This window comes from Cinclus cinclus, chromosome 4 (genome assembly GCF_963662255.1).
Source record: "Cinclus cinclus chromosome 4, bCinCin1.1, whole genome shotgun sequence".
NCBI lineage: Eukaryota > Metazoa > Chordata > Aves > Passeriformes > Cinclidae > Cinclus > Cinclus cinclus.
Genome location: NC_085049.1, coordinates 7,625,252 through 7,644,680, shown reverse-complemented (window position 1 = coordinate 7,644,680; position 19,429 = coordinate 7,625,252). Strand labels below are relative to the sequence as shown.

At 38.3% G+C, this 19,429-nt stretch overlaps 1 protein-coding gene across 1 annotated transcript in view; it reads left to right on the top strand.

Annotated features, from left to right (window-relative positions):
* The window catches only part of SLC2A13 (solute carrier family 2 member 13), a 134,767-nt gene that overhangs the window by 102,524 nt on the left and 12,814 nt on the right, over nt 1-19,429 (top strand). Inside the window, exon 7 of the mRNA XM_062490788.1 lies at nt 8,488-8,613. Coding sequence (XP_062346772.1) covers nt 8,488-8,613 — 126 coding nt within the window. The remainder of the gene's footprint in view (nt 1-8,487; nt 8,614-19,429) is intronic.

The following is a 19,429-nucleotide window of genomic DNA, read 5'->3' as shown; positions in this document are numbered from 1 at the left end:
GTGGCTGTTTAAGATCTGAGTATGCCTACTTTCTATACACATTGTCAATAAGATGAACGAAATATAAAATAGTGGTTTTGTCACAAGGAAGTAGATGGTGGTTTTGGCATTCCACTTGGATTAGGAGAACTTCAGCCTAACATGCATGGTCTTGGAAGGTAGAGGAGATGGGGGCTGCAAACCAGGGAAAAGCTAAAGGCTGAGCTTTACATTGTGACTCACCTCTTTCTCCTTTATGGCCTTGGAGGTATTCCCTATGGCAATTATAAAGTTGAATCAAAAAAGTTCCCAAACCTGCGGATTTGGAAGTAAAAGTCTACTTCAGTCTTGCATATTTTCTTTGCTACTCTAAGAATAATGGCTTTACTGTACAGATACCCACTGTATAGGGCAGCAAGTGTTGATGTGGAGACAGTTCCAAACAGAATATCCAATCAAAGTAAAAGGAAGTAAATTAATGGCAGTGGTCCCTTGCTCTTTAACCCATATTTTGGCTTATTCCAGTAAAACTGCTGCTGTCTCAGTTTGCTTAACATTGTATCTTGCAAGTCTTCGGGAGGTCTCAGAAGGTTTGGGAAAAGCAGAAGGCAGCAGGAGTTCAGATGAACACACAATGCCATCTCCCTGTAGCTGCTTTTAAATATGTGCCTGCACAAATGCAGCTCCTAGTTCTCTTCTTCTTATGGGGACGCAGTTCTTCTCTGAGGTGAGGTAAACTCAAAGTCTAAGCCTGTTTGCAGCTTGGGCATTTCAGAGTGTGGGGGTGTTTCCTAAATGTAATTTGTGTTTGTCTGTGTCAAAGTGTATTTATAAGTTATGAAAACGTCAGTAGAATTTATTTTGCTGACACAAGTTTCACTGTTACTATGCCGAGTAAAAATGCTTTTTATGTTAGTGAATCCATTGGGTTAAATAAAGTAAGTGTGGGTGTCCATTAAGGAGCCCTTAGAGCTGCTACAAAGAGTCTGTTTGCTTGTTGTTCCTTCAGATCCATATTCCTCTGCACAGACTAATTCCTGCTGCTATAATAACAATGAAGATGGAAAGACTACCAAAAATAGAGCACAGTCATTGTCCTAATCCAAAAAAGCATGTAGGGCTTGAGTACCATGTTCTCAAAGAGCTGCACCATGCAAATGGAGTTACAAGGTACCTGTACATGGTTGCAGAAAACTAACCAGTAAGATATGCTGTGCATAAAATAAATCAAATAAAGTATTTTTATTTGATGTAGAAACATACAATATTATAGTTGAACAGCCAAAAAATATTTCATTAATCTGTGGAAAAAATTTGAATCATGGAAATACAGCAAATTCAGCAGGGCACTCCAAACACATTTGTTTTGCTTCCTTACAGCTGGAAGTGGGTGTGTATCTCACTGAGGAGAGGCAGGGTGAATGCTCCTGTCTGTACCATCCATTAATCAAATTTTGTTTTCACACTCAGCTGTGTAAGGTTGTGTAGATATTTGCAGTGTGACCAGCTGTTTTATTTCATCTTAATTTCCTCAGCAGCTGTGATTGTACTTATCATCAAGGCCACAGAAGTCTCAAAGTTAAATTTAAGAATACAAAACAACACCACTCCAAAATTTGTCACCTTAGGAGTGAAAATATGAACTATCCATTCCTATTATTATTCTCACTCCCAAAACTCTATAAACATTCCCATTTTTCCAGGGAACTTGCCTGATTCTGGAAGGAGTTTTAGGTTAGGGCCTGTGTATTAGCTCCCCTACCACCTTTCCCTAGTCTTTAAAGAATCAGTGATGTGACTGTTTGGGACATTGAGCCATTTCTGTAAAATGACTGTGGTCCTGCTGTCCTGTATTCTTGCTTGCGTTGTCTCCATTGATGTCTCTCTCTGCACTTCTTGAAACTTGATCTGCCCAAGAAGACATGATGCAAACCTGTTCTGCTTAAGCAGTTTTTTTCATTTCAGTTACCATATACAAATAGTAAATATTGTGTTAAGCTTAGGTCAACCCTCATATCTTAGGGAAATGATACCTGTGCACACAAAGTTTCTTGGAATCCTTCCTGAGCAGATTGTCTTCAGAGTGATTAAAATAATACAGGCGGTGCCAGTTGTGCTGGGCACACAAGGACTCTGTTGTTCATTTTTGAATTAGTCAGCCTCACGTGGTTCATGATCCTTAGCTCATTGTACAAATACACACCACCAAGATGAAGGCAACAATACTTAGTACTCCCACATAGCCATTTAGTAAGGTAGCTAGCGGACAGAAATATACCTTTTTTATTTATGAATGTAGCAGAAACATATAATTGTGATAAGTCCTGAAAAACTCAGCTAACCTAGTAACTGAAGCTGCTTTTAATAGCCTTAGGATGCATATAGTAGGTGTATTAGGAACTATACTTTATTTTATTGAGGACTCATTGACAGTCTGATTTATCAGCAAACTAGGCATTGCTGTTTTTCATAATGTCACTGTATCATGGAACCAGTATTTGTTAAAATGTGGTTCTCATTTTCTCTTTCTGATGTCAAAGCGCCTGAGCTATTGGTCTTTCTGATAACTGAGAATTGCAATAATAATGTGTTTTGGCCAGTGAGGTCATAAAATTATGAATATATAAAGAGGTAAACATATCTGAAAATGCTTTTATCAGCTCTTGTGAAGTGTAGTTAAAATTCTAATAGTTTATGTTGCAGAACTGTGAAATGACCTCAATATAGTCTTGAAATTTATTAAGTAAATAATATAGTGATATGTTGCTTGGTAATGATTTTCCCTGTGCTGGCATGTTGGTCCTATCACTCAGAACTTGTAATTTAATTTTAAATTATAAAGGGTAGGAAGGAATATGTCAGTCCATATAGTAAACATCTTTAAAGTGAATGAGAAAAAAACTCCTCATCAATTTAAACACAAAGGTCTGAAAAGTAACTTACCTGAACTATAGTGTCTGAGTGCAACATAGTTCCTGTAACCATTGTTAAGTTTTCCCACATATTTTGACTCAAACTGTGCATTAGTGAGGAAACAAGGTGTCACTCATACAGTAACCTGTTAACACTTCACATCTCTGCTAGTACTTCTTGACTTGGCTGTTTAACAAAACCTGAAACACTGCTTAGGGAATGATTTTTTTTAAATCTTTGGAAGTAATGGTGTTATAATTTACATGGTCTGCAGGTTTTAGTCACACAGGAGTGATTTTAATCAAGTTTGAACAAGGCTTCTATCTGATCTGCCTGAAAGCTGGGAATATAGCATCTGCATGTAGAGTCTCTTTGGAAAAGTAGTTTTGAAAACAAATTATGCTACTGAGACATCCATTCTGTCCAAAATAAAGGCATGTGTAAGTCGGTTGTTTCTGTTCTTTATTGTCTGTTTATTGTCTGCTCAGTTCCAGGAATAAATCAAGAAGCTCTGTGGTTGGAGGCTGTATAAATTCAGGGAAAAAAATCATCAAAGACAAGAAGGAATTGATACCTATAAGCAAGTAGATCAGGACACTTCCCATGTGAAGTCAGCTTTTCAGCACAGTCTGCTGCCAAGGTGCTTGTAGCAGTAGTGGGACAGCCCTGATGATCTAAGGACTAGGCAGGGTTTGTAGAGTCATTATCCTCATAGCACTGTGATAGGTGAGAAGAGATGAACCTTCATATCCTCACCACATCTAAAGCAGAAGCAACAAACACCAAGAGGCTGAAAACAATTTCTGTGAGGTTGTATAAATTATGTTGCTTAGTTGAGGAACGGAAGCCTTTGTGAAGAAGGTTTAAGGAATATTTGAAGAAACCTAATGTATTTATATTTATCAAGAAGGGTAAAGATTCAGAGCTGGTCTGGAACTTTATGGAGGACACCAAAGAATCATCTCAGTAGAATAGATGGAGCAGGAGCCTGATTTGAGGATGAAAAAGGGTTGATCACACTTGAACATAACCGTGATTTTGATCTGTTGGAGTATCTGTGTGGTAAATTACAGAACTGCAATTAGCATCCAAGTACTGTCATTAAAAATGATAGCTTTTCCTTATGGACACCAGTAAATAGATACATGTGTATCCTATCAGAGTGCTGGTAAAACTTAGCAAATAAACTTCTGATACTTGATCTCTTATAATATCAGGAAAGTGCTTTTGAAGTCCAAGTGGATTTTTCTCATTATTGTATTTCCTTTGTCCCAGATACAGCAGCTGGAAGTGGTATCTGAAGTTAGGACACATTTTAACTGCTTAAAGCATCCCCTATATCTTTTGTCTAGTTATATGTAACCTGAATTTAGTGCTTCACTTCTGGAAGCAACACAGGAACCACCAGAAGTATAAAGAAAGCCTTTATTTCATGCCTGAGGTGCTGTGAAGCCTGTGCAAACAGCACAAACCCTCAGGCACAAGCATCAGGCAGTTTTAAACATTGTCCTGGTACCTAACTGAGATGAGTTTGTGTATAAAACGAAGTAAGCCATTTGTCAAAAAAGCTCTAAGATCCTTAGCTGTATATCTTACTGGAAGTACGCATGCTAAGGATACAATGCATACTAAGGCAGGCAGAGACTTGTACATAGCCAACCTTGAGAGGAAAGAGAAACCTGAGAGTAGAGTGAAAGATCCACCTGGCCTAGGATCATGCTTCCAGTGTGGCAAACAGCAAGCTGGAAATAGGAGAAAGCAGCACACTCAAAGTGACATTCCTTCCAGCCTGTAATGATTTGCAGTTTATATTCTCTCTGGGTGGGATGTGCTAATAATCCTCAGCAGGTACTGCAAGATCCTCCTGTCCCTACATTGAGCCTTTCCTGCATGAGACAGTTTTTATTGTTCCTGCAGTTCTGTGAGGAAAACCCACTTCAGGAGTATGAATATTTGAATCATACAGAACAGGAGAAGTGGGTGTAAGAAAGCTCACAACAATGGAATTTACTCTGTGGACAAGACAGGACATAACCAAAATGTCTTGCATGTTATATCTCAGGTAGGAGGGTACCCACAAGGAACATCAGGTCCAACTTACATGTAGCAGATTTATCAGATTTTCCCAGAAAAAGCCCTCTTCACATACTCAGGCTGATTCTGCAGCATGTACTTAGGGTGAATGATGGATCTGAAAGGAGTGGAAAGAGTCTGTCCACAAAAAAAGTCTGTATTTGGGGATGTTTTGACACTCTCAGTGGCTGTTCATGCAGTAGAATATTATGAAATCAGGTGCTACATTCTGTACAGCTATACAGTCCAGAATACATGTTCAGGTTCAGTTTGCATTCTGTCCTGGACAATAGAAACATACTGATCCATTTTGTAATTGGATAACAGAATATGGGAAGCAAAGTTGAAAGTTCTTTAAAATGTGGCAAAAATGAAAATTGATTAAATGTTTTGAATGGAAAAAGTCAAAGTAGTGTGAGAAAAAGAGAAATGGTACTTGCAGAGCAAAGGTACTGGGCAAAGGTATTTTAGTACTAAATCACTCAACAAAAAGTGGCAAGGTAAAACTTTAGCTCAAATTATAAGCCTGCAGAGAATTGTAGGAGAATCATTACTCACAAGGTTATTTTGCAAATTTAAAGTGCAAAATGTAATGATTAAACAAACATAAGTGTGGATTATTCTAAGTGGTGGTGGGGGAAGCAGTTATAAACCATCATCACCTGGAGAGTCACTTTGGCAGGTCAGAGATTTTATTCAGTATTTTAGATTCAGTCTACATTAGAGCCTAGTAAACTGTTAGGAAGAAACAAAACAGTAATTTTGGTGTCAAGAAAAACGTATAGAGCTAGTCAATTAGTAATTCATCCATATAGTGCAAGATCTCTGTGAGAGAGGGTGGCATTGTGGCCTTTGTGATCAACCTCTAACCTCAGGAACACTTAATTGGGCAGGCTGATCCAGAGCAGAGCGTTCTGAAAGTTGCTGCTGCTCAGGCTGGCAAGAAATTGCTATCAAAGTACCACAAAATTGGTGCTGTCACTCTTTCTAAATATCAGTCATTCCTGTGTGGTTGGGTGAAGGGGACAGGTGTTGAGTGTGTTGGCAGAATGAGTGAGGAATCGCAGGGCTGGGGATCTCCATTCTGCCAAAACAGAATAAACATGCTGTGATGTTTAAGCAGAATCCCATTCCATGGCAGGTCCCCATAAACTGAGAGGCCAGGCTACTTTGTTCTGCTGTGTAAATGCCATGCAAGGAGACTGGGCATTTTTGAATTTCTGGAGCCTGAGAGTCCTGGTTGTTGTTATTCTGCCTCACAGTGCTGAAGCATCTGAAGTCTTGACACTTGCCTTCTCGTTGGGTTGCCTAGGAGCCCAGCTGGCAAGCAGGGAGTGAAACAGGCTCATTGTAAAACCTTTCTGCTGTAATGTTGCCTGGTTTCATCAAAATCAAATAATCTCTCTCAGGTATGTCAATCTTGAATTGTCAGTCTTACAGACAACCATCCTGCCTGGGAACTTTGAACGTTCTTTTCACAGATTAACTTGTTTTCAAGACACTAGGTCATAAATTTAGTACAAATATAAATATCTCACGATAACTAGAGGAAGCATATCTCCTGTTTATAATTGAATGCAAATTTCTTTTCCTGCCTAGACGTCTGAGAGTACTCTTTTAGAGAGCTTTCAAGGCCATAACTGATCTGTGGTGTGGATTTGAAGAATTACCAATATTTTTAAAGATTTATCCTCTGACATATTTTTCAATACATATAGATTGATATGTCTGATGAGGTACTTCTGAGGACAGGAATGAGCTCTGTAGGACATAGTTTCATTTCAATAATTATTAAATTGTGCATTTTTTTTCCTAGTATATTCTATATCCTATACTATTTATATCACTATGAACATGTATGTCAGAATATGTGCTCAATTTCAAATTGTTTAAATAGTTTAGCAAATAATAATGGGGCTATAGGGAAAAAGAGCATAAACCTGAAACTACTATATATTTTACTTCTAGAGTAAGCAGCCTCAGCACATGGTGTCTTTGGTTGTTTTTTAACTGCTTTTCTGAAAAAAAAAAATCTTCCTTGCTTATTTCATGCTGCATCTTCTGTTATCATTAGACTTAGTAACTGAAAGAGGTTTCTTTATTGTGTTATGAAACAATTTTAATGTATATGCTGGGGTTTTGGAGGAAAAAATACTGGTCTTCATCTTGGAAAAAGCAAGACAATGTAAAATTTTATATCGTTGATAAAACAGGATACAGAAGAATGCTAAATGTTCTGAATAGCAACTGCCTACTCTTAGTCTGCTGGGAGTTACATTTCAAATGGCTTTAGGTCCTGTGTGCTGGATTTCTGTGTTTCCTCTGGTATAAATTAGTCTTGTCTCTAAAATCTGAAGCCAGAATCTGATTGTATGAACTCACTGTATAGGTAATGGCAGGAGATCCTAGCCCAGACCTAAAGGGTTTATAAAGAGCTGTTATTTAACTGTTCAATCTGAAAGGCAAACTTCAGAAAAGACATGGAAAATAATAATTTTAAGTTATTTAAATTGTTATGAGTAACTTTGTATAACCTCTGACATTTGGCAAGACATGAAATCCAGCAGCCTTTATTATGTTGAATGCCATCAGGAAGATCAGTTGGATTTCGTGGTGTTAAAGGTCCTTTCCAACCTAAATTATTCTACAGCATCCAATTAAGCCAGAGGATCATCTGAACTAGCAGCCATGTAGACAGACACTGGAATCAATACTCAAGTCTCTCAATTTTTTTTCTGGATGGAAGGGAAGAATAAATAAGATATCTTGTTCTTCCCACTTGAGTGGTTACTGATACCCAGCACTACACGAGGTTACATGGAGATACCCAGCAGGATGGAACAGACAGTGCAAATCCAGCTCTGCTGTTCATCTCTGCATTGATTCTTGTGAGGACACTGAGGGAAACCACGAGGTGTCCAGTCCCTGTCCTGTCCTCTGCTGGCAACACCACAAAGATGACACTAATCACTGTGTCTTTTAGAAACTCATGTTGCTTACAGACACTTTGATATCATCATTTCAGTGGAAAATATTCTATAGTTTGAAAATCATATGTCACAATCCTGTTTGAAATGAGATTCTTTTAAATATAAGAAAATATCATAGTTTTATACATCTTTGTATTATTATTGCATACTTGAATACATTTGTGATTTATTAAAATGTTTTAATTCGCTTGCAGTCTTCTGTTCCTGTGAACTCTTGGTTACTGCCCATTTATATATTAATATCAATGTAACAAAATGCAACCAAGTCTACTGTCTATTTTCAATTAAAATTTATTCTGTGATTGAATTCTGCAATCTGATCAGGTATCACAGGGTAGATGCAGATGGACTACCAAAATGTGTTACAGAAAAGGGTGAAAGCAATATGGGGTACTTTTTGGAGAACTTACTTGTCTTGTCTCCAACACTGACAACTTAACTATGTGCATTCCAAAACTCATTAGGAGATGCTGTTGGTTTTGACATCCACAAATGAATGAAGTGTTGCTTAAGTTTTTTTTTTCTCTTTCAGTTATTGCAATGGATGTATGTTAGACCCAGACTGTGGTCTCTGCTACAAATTGAATAAATCAAGTGTTGTTGAGTCCTCATGCATTCCTGTTGATAAAGATTCTACAATGAAAGCAGCTTGGGGCAGGTATGTCACTTGTCAAGATTTTTTAGCCTCGTGCTCTACAGAGAGTGTATTTTATGCTGTTGAGAACAATGTTGCTTTTACAAAAAGTGTTGAATTCTTAAGATGTCCAGGAAGAAGAAAATAGTGTGGCATTGTCAAAAATGGGTGATTACTTCCTAACAATAAATTAAACTCTTGACCCTGATGTATGCAGCCCTTTTGGGGTAGTCTGACACTTAGGAAGCACGGCAGAAGTACACTAGAAATTAGGAAAATTACCTTTGCTTAATGCTTTTTTTTTTTTCATTTGAAGTGCCATATTCCCTGGTTATATACTTAAAGCCCTCTGAATTAATTTTCTTTTTAAATGCATTAATTAAACAACACTTTTAATCTTGGCCGACCAAAGAAACAATTAGCACAGCTGAATAAACTAAAATTAGCAAAATCTGAAAAGTTCAAATTATCAAAAGCATGGGGTTTGGTCACAGATTTCTGTAGTTCTGTGCCTGAAAGGGGTGTCATGCTGTGTGTTGCATTCAAGTGTAAAAAACGTGTGCATTCATAGGTGCAGCTGCAAAATATACCCCACCTCTTAAGCAGAAAAATTTCCAGTGAAGTCACAGCAACCTTCAAGTTTTCTGAAGTACTGATTATTCCTAAGGAATAGCTTTGTGAGTTGGAACATTGTCTTGTGCAGGCTTTATGAATACTTTAGTAATGATTAGGGCTTGGATTAGGGTTTAGAATGGTTCAGAGCCACAAGGGAATTATGTAATTACTTCTTCTGATAAAACCACCTTGACATAATTCTTCTCAGCCACCCACACACCATGAACATACTTAGGAAATAAGCAAAGGTTTGTGTGGTGGTTTGGGCTTTTTTTTTTTTAACTTTCATACATATTTCTCAGAATTTAAACCAAACTGTCTTAATGGCACTGAGTCGTATTGGACAGAGGTTGAAAAGTATGAAAATAGCTACTAATTGTAGAATCACTATTATAAAATTACTCTAAAATTGAACTCATTTTGATTTCAGTACCATTAGGCCTAGTAATTAATTCCAGGTGCAGAAAAGAGAGGCTTATATTTTTTGTAATCCTAATTTAAGAGCACTGTGATCATTTTGGGGCTATTACAGTTAATAAGTTACTGTGAAAATGAAAAAATTTCATCTGACCTGCTTGTTCTGTGACTAACTTCAATGTCACATTCTGGAACATACCTTGCATATTGCCTGATACCCTGATGTGATCTGCAGCATGTGGACTCTCATATTTGTAAGGTAACAGATGTCTCTTTATATTCCAAGTCAACATTCATTTCCTGTATGATTTAGTTTTGAGTAACTTGTGTGTAATTAGCAGAATCACACTAGAATGCAGAAAGACATACAACATTAATAACAAAAACTTGTTATTAATAGTTGATAGATAACATTAAACTTTATTTCATTAGCCAGTGCTATTGTTTAGGTCAGTAAGTGTGGGCATAAGCAATTTTTTATATTCATTATTCTGTCTCACATAGACTCTTTGCTGTACAGCCTATTGGACCAAATTAGATAGGGAAGAAAAAATATTTCCTTTTCATATTGCAAAATGCAATCTTTCCATGTGCAAGAATTCCATAGCATAAGGACCCTGCTTAAAATCCTTCAAGAGGAAATGAATAAAAATTATATATGTTATATTGGTTATATATATGTTATATTGGTAGTCACCATTGTGAAAGTCCTACATTAAGATAAAAAGCCAGAAAAAATTCCATATTTCTTTTTCTAAATATTCATCACCATTTCTAGTATTTATTTCATTAATGTCTCTCTTGCCTCCACCTGGTCTGTGCAATCAGGCAGTTCTCAGAAAGCTGATCCTTCAAGCTGTGAAATGTCAGGTGGCACCTTCTGTGCTTTCCAAGCCCTGTGGAAGAGGGAAGCATTTTACCTTCTCCTTTTCATTCTGCTCCTCCTCCTCACAGGTACATGTATTTCTGCTTACTGGCCGTGGGGAATCCCCATAGATTTTTGTTTCCAAGGGCTCACATGTTTGCTCAAGTCTGCTTTACAGCAAAATCAGTCCCACAAAGCCATAGGATTTCCCTGCCAAGAGAAGCTTGCTGCAGGGAAAACAGTGTAGTTACATCCCCAGTTGTGTCTCGGAGCAGCCCGAGGCATCTGTATCTCCCTGGCAGCGTAGGGAGAACAAGTGCCTGAGAAAAACTGACAGCACTGTGAAGGAAATTGCAGCCCTTTCTTTCACAAAGTTACTTTGTCACAAACTAGGTCATTATGGTAATCAGAAATTAGTATAATAATTTGAAAGAAGATTTTGTGAGTATGGGCAGCTGATAGCCATAATTATCAGCGGCCTCTTTTGCAACTCTTGTGTATCCTGATGGCTTCATGCCATCCAGTATTAGATGAATGAGTTTAAATGGCTTAAAACCTCCGGGGTTACACTTGGCTCATGGAAAATCTGTTTTGCCATTAATTTTGCTCAGGAGGGAAGAAAGACCTGAGCTATTTGTTTGGGACTTGTTGGACCTCAGATGTGTGAGCATTAGCAGAAGCAGCAGCTCTCAGGATGCTGGTGCAGGATTAGATCTTCTCCTGGACTCGGGCTGACAGTGCCATGCAGAGCATTTTACTGCTGCTGTGGTCACATCTTGGTTATGATTGTTCTGCTGGAAAGCTGGGAGCTGCAGCCATCTGAAGCCCAGCTGTCCTGGCATTTACCCAGGGCCTTACCTATTCCTGATGTGTAAGCTACCCCAAGGTGAGAGGTGCTCAGAAGCACTAAAAGAGAAGGCCTTGTCATATATATATTTTTAAGCTCTCTGCAGCCATGCAGACTGACATAGAAAACTTCTGTTTATGTATTTATAGCTTTGCACTGTTTTTCACTGTTGGTCCCAAGGTACCTTGATAACACTGATGTAGTGGGAAATGTTTTGACAGTTGCCATAAAATACTGTAAAACATTTTATTTCCAAGGCGTTTCCCCAGTGCCAGCCAGGTGTACTAGATACTAGATACCACCTCCATTGTTAATTGCATTTATTTGGTTACGGTATGTTCTACATTGAGAAGTTCTGGGGAGGGGAGGGAAGAGAGCAGAGATTTCAGTCTCCTGTGGCTGCCAGCAAGGCTGTTTATGTTGCTGTGGTTGTCATAGAAACTCAGGGAGACAATTAAAGCATCCACATATTTTTCAAGAAGAATATCGCGTTTGGGTTCTGTTGAATGTTGGAAACTCAGTGGCTGGCAGTGGCCCTGGGGGAGAGGGAGACTGCAAGAATAAATCTTGAGTCCAAGTCCAGAGTCCAAGTCAGAGCTTAAGCAGCATGGGTAATGTGCAATGGGTGTGCCTGTAAGATCATGTGTGGACCACAAGCAGTAGAGATGTATTGTTCATTATTTAATCAGTTACATAAGCACCACTGGTATTAGAATAATACAGAGAAGAGTGTCTTGCCCAGGGCACCAGCACAGGCAGGTGCTTTGCTACCCTTGGTATTTCTGAACCAGTTAACAAAATAGTTGTTGACATGCAAATCTTGTTGCCTCCAGCTCTGCCCAGGGACACATCAAGGATGGTTCCAAGACAGTGAGCAAGAATATTCTTAAATTATTTACTTTGTAGTAAAAGAAGGAGAGCTGTATCTTTTCTTTCAGTATAGTCTCACAGTTCTGCACTGGAACTCTGTTTTCCAAGATTTAGGGAAGTTTTGCACTTAGCAGTAGCACAGAAAGCCTTTTCGTTCTGTTCTTCATGAACATTGAATTATGAAATCCCCATGAACTTAATAAAAAGCATTATCTTACTTGTACAGATGGGGATGCAATGGGAAGGTTCCAATATGAAGCTCAGGTGGCACAACAGAGGTCATGGGCAGAGTGTCTCTCTCAGCCAGGACAAAATGTAGAGGTGATTGCTTTCAGTGCTGTGCTTTCTGAACACAACCCAAAATCTTGGGGTTTTCCCCATAATTACAATTGCTCCCACAGTACTCAGAGAAATTTCTCTCTTGAAATTTCTCTGTGTGTAATTGCAATACTCCTAAAGGTCAGCCACGAATGAAGAAACTTTAAATTGCATTACTACCCTTACAGTTGAGAGAATGACTGCAAGGGAAGGAGGTGCTTGCAGTGCCTTGATGTGACATTAACCTTGGCATGAGTATGTTGTCAAGACGACAGCAGACCCACAACTGAGCTAAAATGCTCTCATGAGCAACTCTGAGCAGTCTTCCTCTGGAGAGAATGATGATGATTTTATACAGTAAACAATTATGAAGAAATAATAACATCATCATCAGACCAGAGACAAGCCTAGAAGCCATCCTGTCCACACAATTAGCTGGCAGATCTCCATAGTCCCCGAAGGAGAATGACTGGCAACAGAAATCTGTAAAGAGAGAGGAGCTGAGCGATTTGCTTTTTGCAGGCATTTTTTATTAACTTTGTTAGAGGAACATCTCCCTGCCAGGGGAGTTTAATGCTTCATGGAGAATTCTTTTTCTCAATATAAATAAGCACTCCTCTCTCAAAGGGCAGTCAGTGCAGAAGAGCTCTGTCTTTGGGAAGCTGTTTTCCTCTAGCCAGTGCTCTCCTGAGCATCTTCATCCCATGTAAAATGAATGGCATGTTTACAGATTCTCAGTGATGCTGCTAGGTATCACTATGTGCCTGTTGCTCATATCTGCTAGTTTGCTGAGGGGTTTAAATGTGTCTTGGAAACTTTTTTTGGGGGAAAGGGGGTTTGAATTGCCTGTGCAATGAGAGGAAGCGTGTCAGGCAGGCAGTCAAACCCTCTTTCCCAGCTTCAGGACTGTGCCTAATGACCTTGGCATTCGAGCCTGGATGCTAACTAGATTCCACTGCTTAGAAAAATAAATTCATGGGAGTTCATTAGCTGGATTCTCAGACAACAGATTGGTTTATTTCCAACAGGGGACATACCAGTGTCTCTCACAGCCTCCAGAGTGTTTTGGAGGGCTTTGCATTCATGCAGTGCTGGCTGTTGTCTAATGCATAGCAGATGAGACTCTTAAAACTATTAGAATATTTTTCCTTGTAAGAACATTAGATTTTTCCAAAAATACTATGTTAGCTTTCCCCTTGTAGATAAAGACAGACATTTAAGTTCATTACGCTTGTTTTGCATCATGACAGATACATTTGTGAAAGTTCCTGTGATTGCTTTACTCATCCCAAAAAAGGATGTATGTGTGTATTTGCACATTTGAAGGCTGAGGATCTGTTTTCAGTATGTCATGGGAAACAGCATTATGGACCTTTGCTGTTCCCAAGAAAAGATTAGACCCAGAGCAGTCTTTCAGGAATTAAGTACTCTGCTGTCCATGAGTAGATGTGGCTTGTTTTGTCATGCAGAAAGTATTGGTAGAAGATTTTATTGCTGAAACGATTATTTGAAACCTTTCTACAAAGGTCTGCATTGAAAATTCATTCTTAACTCAGCAGTAATTAGAAGAGAAATTAGTATTTCTCTTACCAAGTTTTCAGATAAATAGATGAAGATTATATGTAAGGTTATGGTTCTCTTATTTACCATCTAAAAAATTATAGTAGAGGGAGTAAATGATTCAGGAAAGTAGCAGGATTAAGAGAATATTCACAACTGCATGTAAGCTAGCAGCACTCAGAAGAGTTGTGATTATAACCAGTAGTCTTAGAGAAATCTCTTGATGAACAATATGATGAATGTTGGCTAAACTGTAATATTCATCACTTCAGTAGGAACCAGAACATAAAAACACCCCCTCTCTGCCTCGGTATTGTTTAGAAAAGAAAATCAAGATATATGCAGAATTATATTCTGATTATCTTTCCCAGTGCCAGTGTGTATGAAAACCTGGGGCAGCTGGGTGGCAGGGCACAATCATATTTGTCCTGTTTGATTAGAAGTATGTACTTCAGCACAATAATATCTAATAGATATTAGTGAGGTGTGTGAAAACAGAAATTAAAAGAAGATCTGAAACTGATTATAGTCTTTGTCAGCCAAAGCTCTAAGACCCAAGGTCTTTTCTGGGAAGAGGTCATCAGACATGTAATCACAGTCTAATGGTTGCATATATCAGTGTGATTTGTGAAAGGGATGTAGAGGAGGAACTTAAGAAATCTTGTAAGCATATTTTAAAGCCATTTCTGCTAACTAGTAAAAGAGAAGAGGAAGAATAGAAGGATAAAGTAATATAGAATACTGTGTCTTTAATCCTTGATGAGCCTGTCTTGTTGGTGATGCAGGAGTAGGTACTAAAATAAGTGGAATTTTAATGTTCAGATCCCTTCAGCCACTCTTCCTGCTCAAATCTTTAAAACATCACACTTTAAAATTATTTTATAAGGAAATTATTTCCTGATGGAGCTGAGAACCAGAATAAGCTCCTTTAAAGCATGTATAAAGATGGTGAAATCTATGTATGTGATGAAATATTGTAAGGGTGTTATTAAATAATTGAGGGTGGAATTTTATTGTAACTTTAATAGAAGATAGTCTTGTCATTTTTTTTAACTGTTTAACTTGTTAAAGAGGGAAGACTTTTTTTAGTTACTGTTATAATTACATTTTAATTTAATGCCTGTAGAAATAAGGTACTTTGTATATTATAACTGCATTTTAGGTCTAAAATAGTGAGCAGAGCAACATGATAATCTAAACTGAAACTATTTACATTCCTTTCAGATAATTACTTAGGAACTACTGTTAATAGCTCTAACATAATATTTCTACTCAACCAGCAGCAAATTCTGGATGTTTGAAAAGCCTTGTTATGAACTGAATGTGTTCTGACTGGGAAATGTTTAGGTTTTATGCTGAAGACAGAATTTATTTTTTGGAAACACCCAGAACAAAATAGGATTTTGAAGCAGGACTGGTTAGTTTGAAACATTGTGTGTGCATTTGTTCTCTTCCCATTCCTTTTTATTGCACTTTGCTGCTAAACATGCTTCTGGGTCTTACTCCAGGTTCTGGTAGGGAATGCCAGCTGCTATTTGGTCTACTTGGTACAACGACTTCAGATGCTTGTAGCATTGAGATAATTGGAATATAAAAACGAAAGTGGCCCTTGAACTAAAACATTATCGATCCAATGCTGGTGTCCAGAAAAATGGTATTATTTAAAAGGAAAAATGTTTGAGTCAGTGCCTTTCATTTTGAAAGTTGTCCAAAGAAGAGGGTATGGTGCTCAAAATTTAAATATACATCTGCTGAAGAAGCAAGCTCTCAGCTTTTTTTTCAGTCGTTCTCTGGTCAGCTGAAGGGAAACTAAAGGGGAAATACTCTTGTTCCCTGTTTAAAAAGCATGTTTGCTCCTAGCTGGCAAAGGAGATAGGAAAGCAAAAGAGAAAAAAATGCCAGTGTGTACGAGAGAACTGTCAGTCACTCATCAGTGTGCTTAGAGGATGAGGATAATTCCTGCAGCTTTTCTCTCTCCCTTATGAAATGTACATTAGAGAGCCTTTATTGCCCATAGGAGCCTGCTGCTAATTAGCTTCTCCAGCTGCTCATCTTCTCAGGGACAGATTGAGAGACGTGGGTGCCTCGCTCCTGGTGCTGTGTTCAGCAGGGGAGCACACAGCCCTGCCCTGCTCATCCAAGGGGTCCTGAGAGGGGCAGAGCAGAGCGGGAGCACGCACGGAGCTGCTGCTGGGACAGATATGGGATTTGCCCTCCCTGCCTTGCAGCCCAGGAAAGGGAGCTGGCTCATATTTGGGAACACGTGGATTTTTTTTTTTTGATTTTTTTTTTTTTTCTGAGGGGAGACTTTCCAATAGTTGTTTTTCACATTTATTTGGTTATTGACTGTGGAAATTGAATTTAAATAAAAATAATTTGTGGTGACTCAGCAGATTCCTTTAGGCTTTTACGCTGTGAAATGGATTTGCCTAAATTAAATTCTCTGTTTGGAGGGTGGAAAATATATTGGAAAGACCCGTGTGGTAGAGGATTTTTACTGATAAAGACCATTCAACAGGGCCAAAACCAGACCTCCATACAGAAGCTTGTACCTTTAACAGCATCCCATCTTATATACCTTTATTCCATAGTAAGTAATTCTTCAATAATCACAACATTGTATGCAGTAAAATTTTCATATCTTCCCTTCTTTAAAAAGAATGAAGTTTTTAGTGTATTTTTTACTTTTGAGGGAAAACAAATCAACACATTTCTGCTGTAGGACTGTTGAATAACTCAACATGTTTGATAAGTTTAAGTCATAGAAATTACTGTACATGCTGTTTGCACATGTTGGTCATTTCCTTGAGAATGGAGGCAGTAACATCAATCCCTCACTGGCACAAGAGGAACTGGAATGATTGATTCCTTTGATGTAAAGTCTTGACCTTACTTTAGCTGAGCTCGTTGGTCAGTACAGGCTAGGAAGTGGGCAGTCTGTGAGGTGGCAGGTCATACTTCTCAACAGCAGCACTTTGGGCATTTCTTCCTCCTTGCAGGATGCATAAACTTCCTTTTGTCCTGTAGTTTTCCACAGCTGTCACATAAGCTTTGCAAAAAGGGACAAGTTTGAGGTTCTGCTTGATTATTGAGTTCTTCAGACCTGTGATTCAGATGGGGTGTGTCCCCATTTAGCATATTTTCTTGGGAAAATACCTATTTTGAAAAAGCACTTCTTTATGTAAAACTCTTTTTAGATGTTAGAGGCCATGAAAGACAGATGTTGACTTTGATTTCTGCTGAGTTCTTTGACTGTCACATCCCAGACTGTTGAGTTGTGTGTAACAATGGAGACTTTGGAACCCAAAGTTCATAAATTTAATAAACTAGAGATAATGTAATCACTTACCATTTATGTATTTTATAAAATTTGTTAGATCAGGCATGGGTATTGCACCTGCATGCACAAATCAAAGCAGAGCAACACTCTCTGTTAAGTGCTCGCTCTCACAAATCAGGCATGAAATAATTACCTTCTTTTAAGTGTTCTTAGAGCCTTAGGGCTTCATTTTCGGTTACAACATTAATGATTTGCAGTGAATTTTAGGGCTGACAGCAGAGGAATCTTCTTTGGAGAGCTCTGTTGGAAGATTTAATTCAGAGCCTCCCTGGCAGAGCAGGCATGGGTGGGGATGCAGTGCTTCATTCCCCTTCTGAAACAGGTTTCTCTGAGCTGTTCAGGGCAGAGCTATTGCCACCTACTGGAATCAGGGAAAAGCTCTGTTTAAAATATGCTGTTCCATGATCTATTTAAAACAATGAATGCAGGATCTGAAGCGTTGTCTGGTTAGTTTTCAGTTGTGGTGGCAAAAACAGTTGCTGACAGTAGTTAAAATGTAATAATTGTGTCTAAATTGCAGTTGCAGAAAATGAATATCACAGTTCAGTATTTAGGTGGAAGGTTATGGTGATCAAAATGTTACTGTTAGAACTATTGAAATATAAACTTTACATGTGTATCAGTAACTGGAAATTAAATAGAGCAGGGAAGTGCTAAAAAAGCATGCTAATGCATGTAATATTGATCTCTATTTTAAACTCCTTGTTCTTATGTGGTTTTTTGTCTCAGATTCAACAAGATTAGCAAATTTAGAAAGCTCCCCCCCGCCCTTTTGTTTCAGTAAAAAATTCCAAAGTCGATTGATACTTTATTCTCTCTTCAATTCCCATTGAAGTATGTGGTTAACTGAGGTTTTAGGTTATTAACAGTGCTATGGAAAATTGTTTCTGCACAGTGCTGGTTTGGCTGGGAGCACAGGGTCTGCTGCCTGGAATAAGCAAGAAACTATCTGTAAAGCCTCAGCAGTGTGCCTGCAGCCACAGAGCAGACTCAGGTTGTGTTGGAATTGTGTCACCACATCCCACCTGTGGTTTGAGTTTGGGGTGTGGGTGGGATTTGCTTTATTCTTCTAAATGGAACTATAAAATCTTGCCATTCCTCGCTAACTTCACATACCAGGTTTCAGCGTTATAGTACAGTTTTTATGGTACCTCTGTATGTCTAAAACTTTGGGATAGTTAAAAGCAATATATTTCTTTTTCTTCATTGTTTTCTAAAGTGTTTGGAAACATTCGGGGGGGAAAAAAAAAAAGATTGTTATATAGAACCTATTTTATTTGGAGGGTGAACTTCCAGTGAATATTTGTGCTGAGTTACCTTGATACTGAGTTACAACAACCACCTTGGTCTTTAATTACCGGAGTCTTGGAAATGCTTTTGACAATTGTAACTCAAGGGATGCTTTTGACATGATGACATTCCTTTGACACTACCACTGGCACCGGGTGGACAGCACAAGCATCAATAAAGGTTACTTGTAAGTTTAAGTAAGAATAGGAAGTCTGGATGGAATTTGTTTAAATCAACTTCAGATGTCTAAAATTGTGACCTTGAGCTGTCTTGTAGTTCCTTGACTAATGGAGTAGAAAATGTTCCTTTGCAGCTGTTCTTTGCCTGTGTTTTAGAGAATAGACTTTCATATACCATGCCAGCAGTTCTTGCATGCTGTTCTGTTCTTCAGTTAATATTGAAATATTTATTATTATTGAGCCCTGCACTCAGCCCTTCCAACCAGTGTTCATTGGGGCAATCTGTCTTTATATAGCATACAAAAGAGGCATCTCCTGGGAGAACTGATACTTCTGCAGTGATTAGACAGCTGGTTGATATTTCTGCTATAACCAAAAAGAACTTTGGAAATTATAATTAGTAAGAAAATGAAATATAAATTCAGGTGAAAAAACAAATGAGATTAAGCATCAGGTGGATTTTTTTTTTCTTGTAAACCTGCATGAAATTCCAAAGTTCTGCATTTGAAATCATAATATTCAGACCAGTTTGTTTCAGT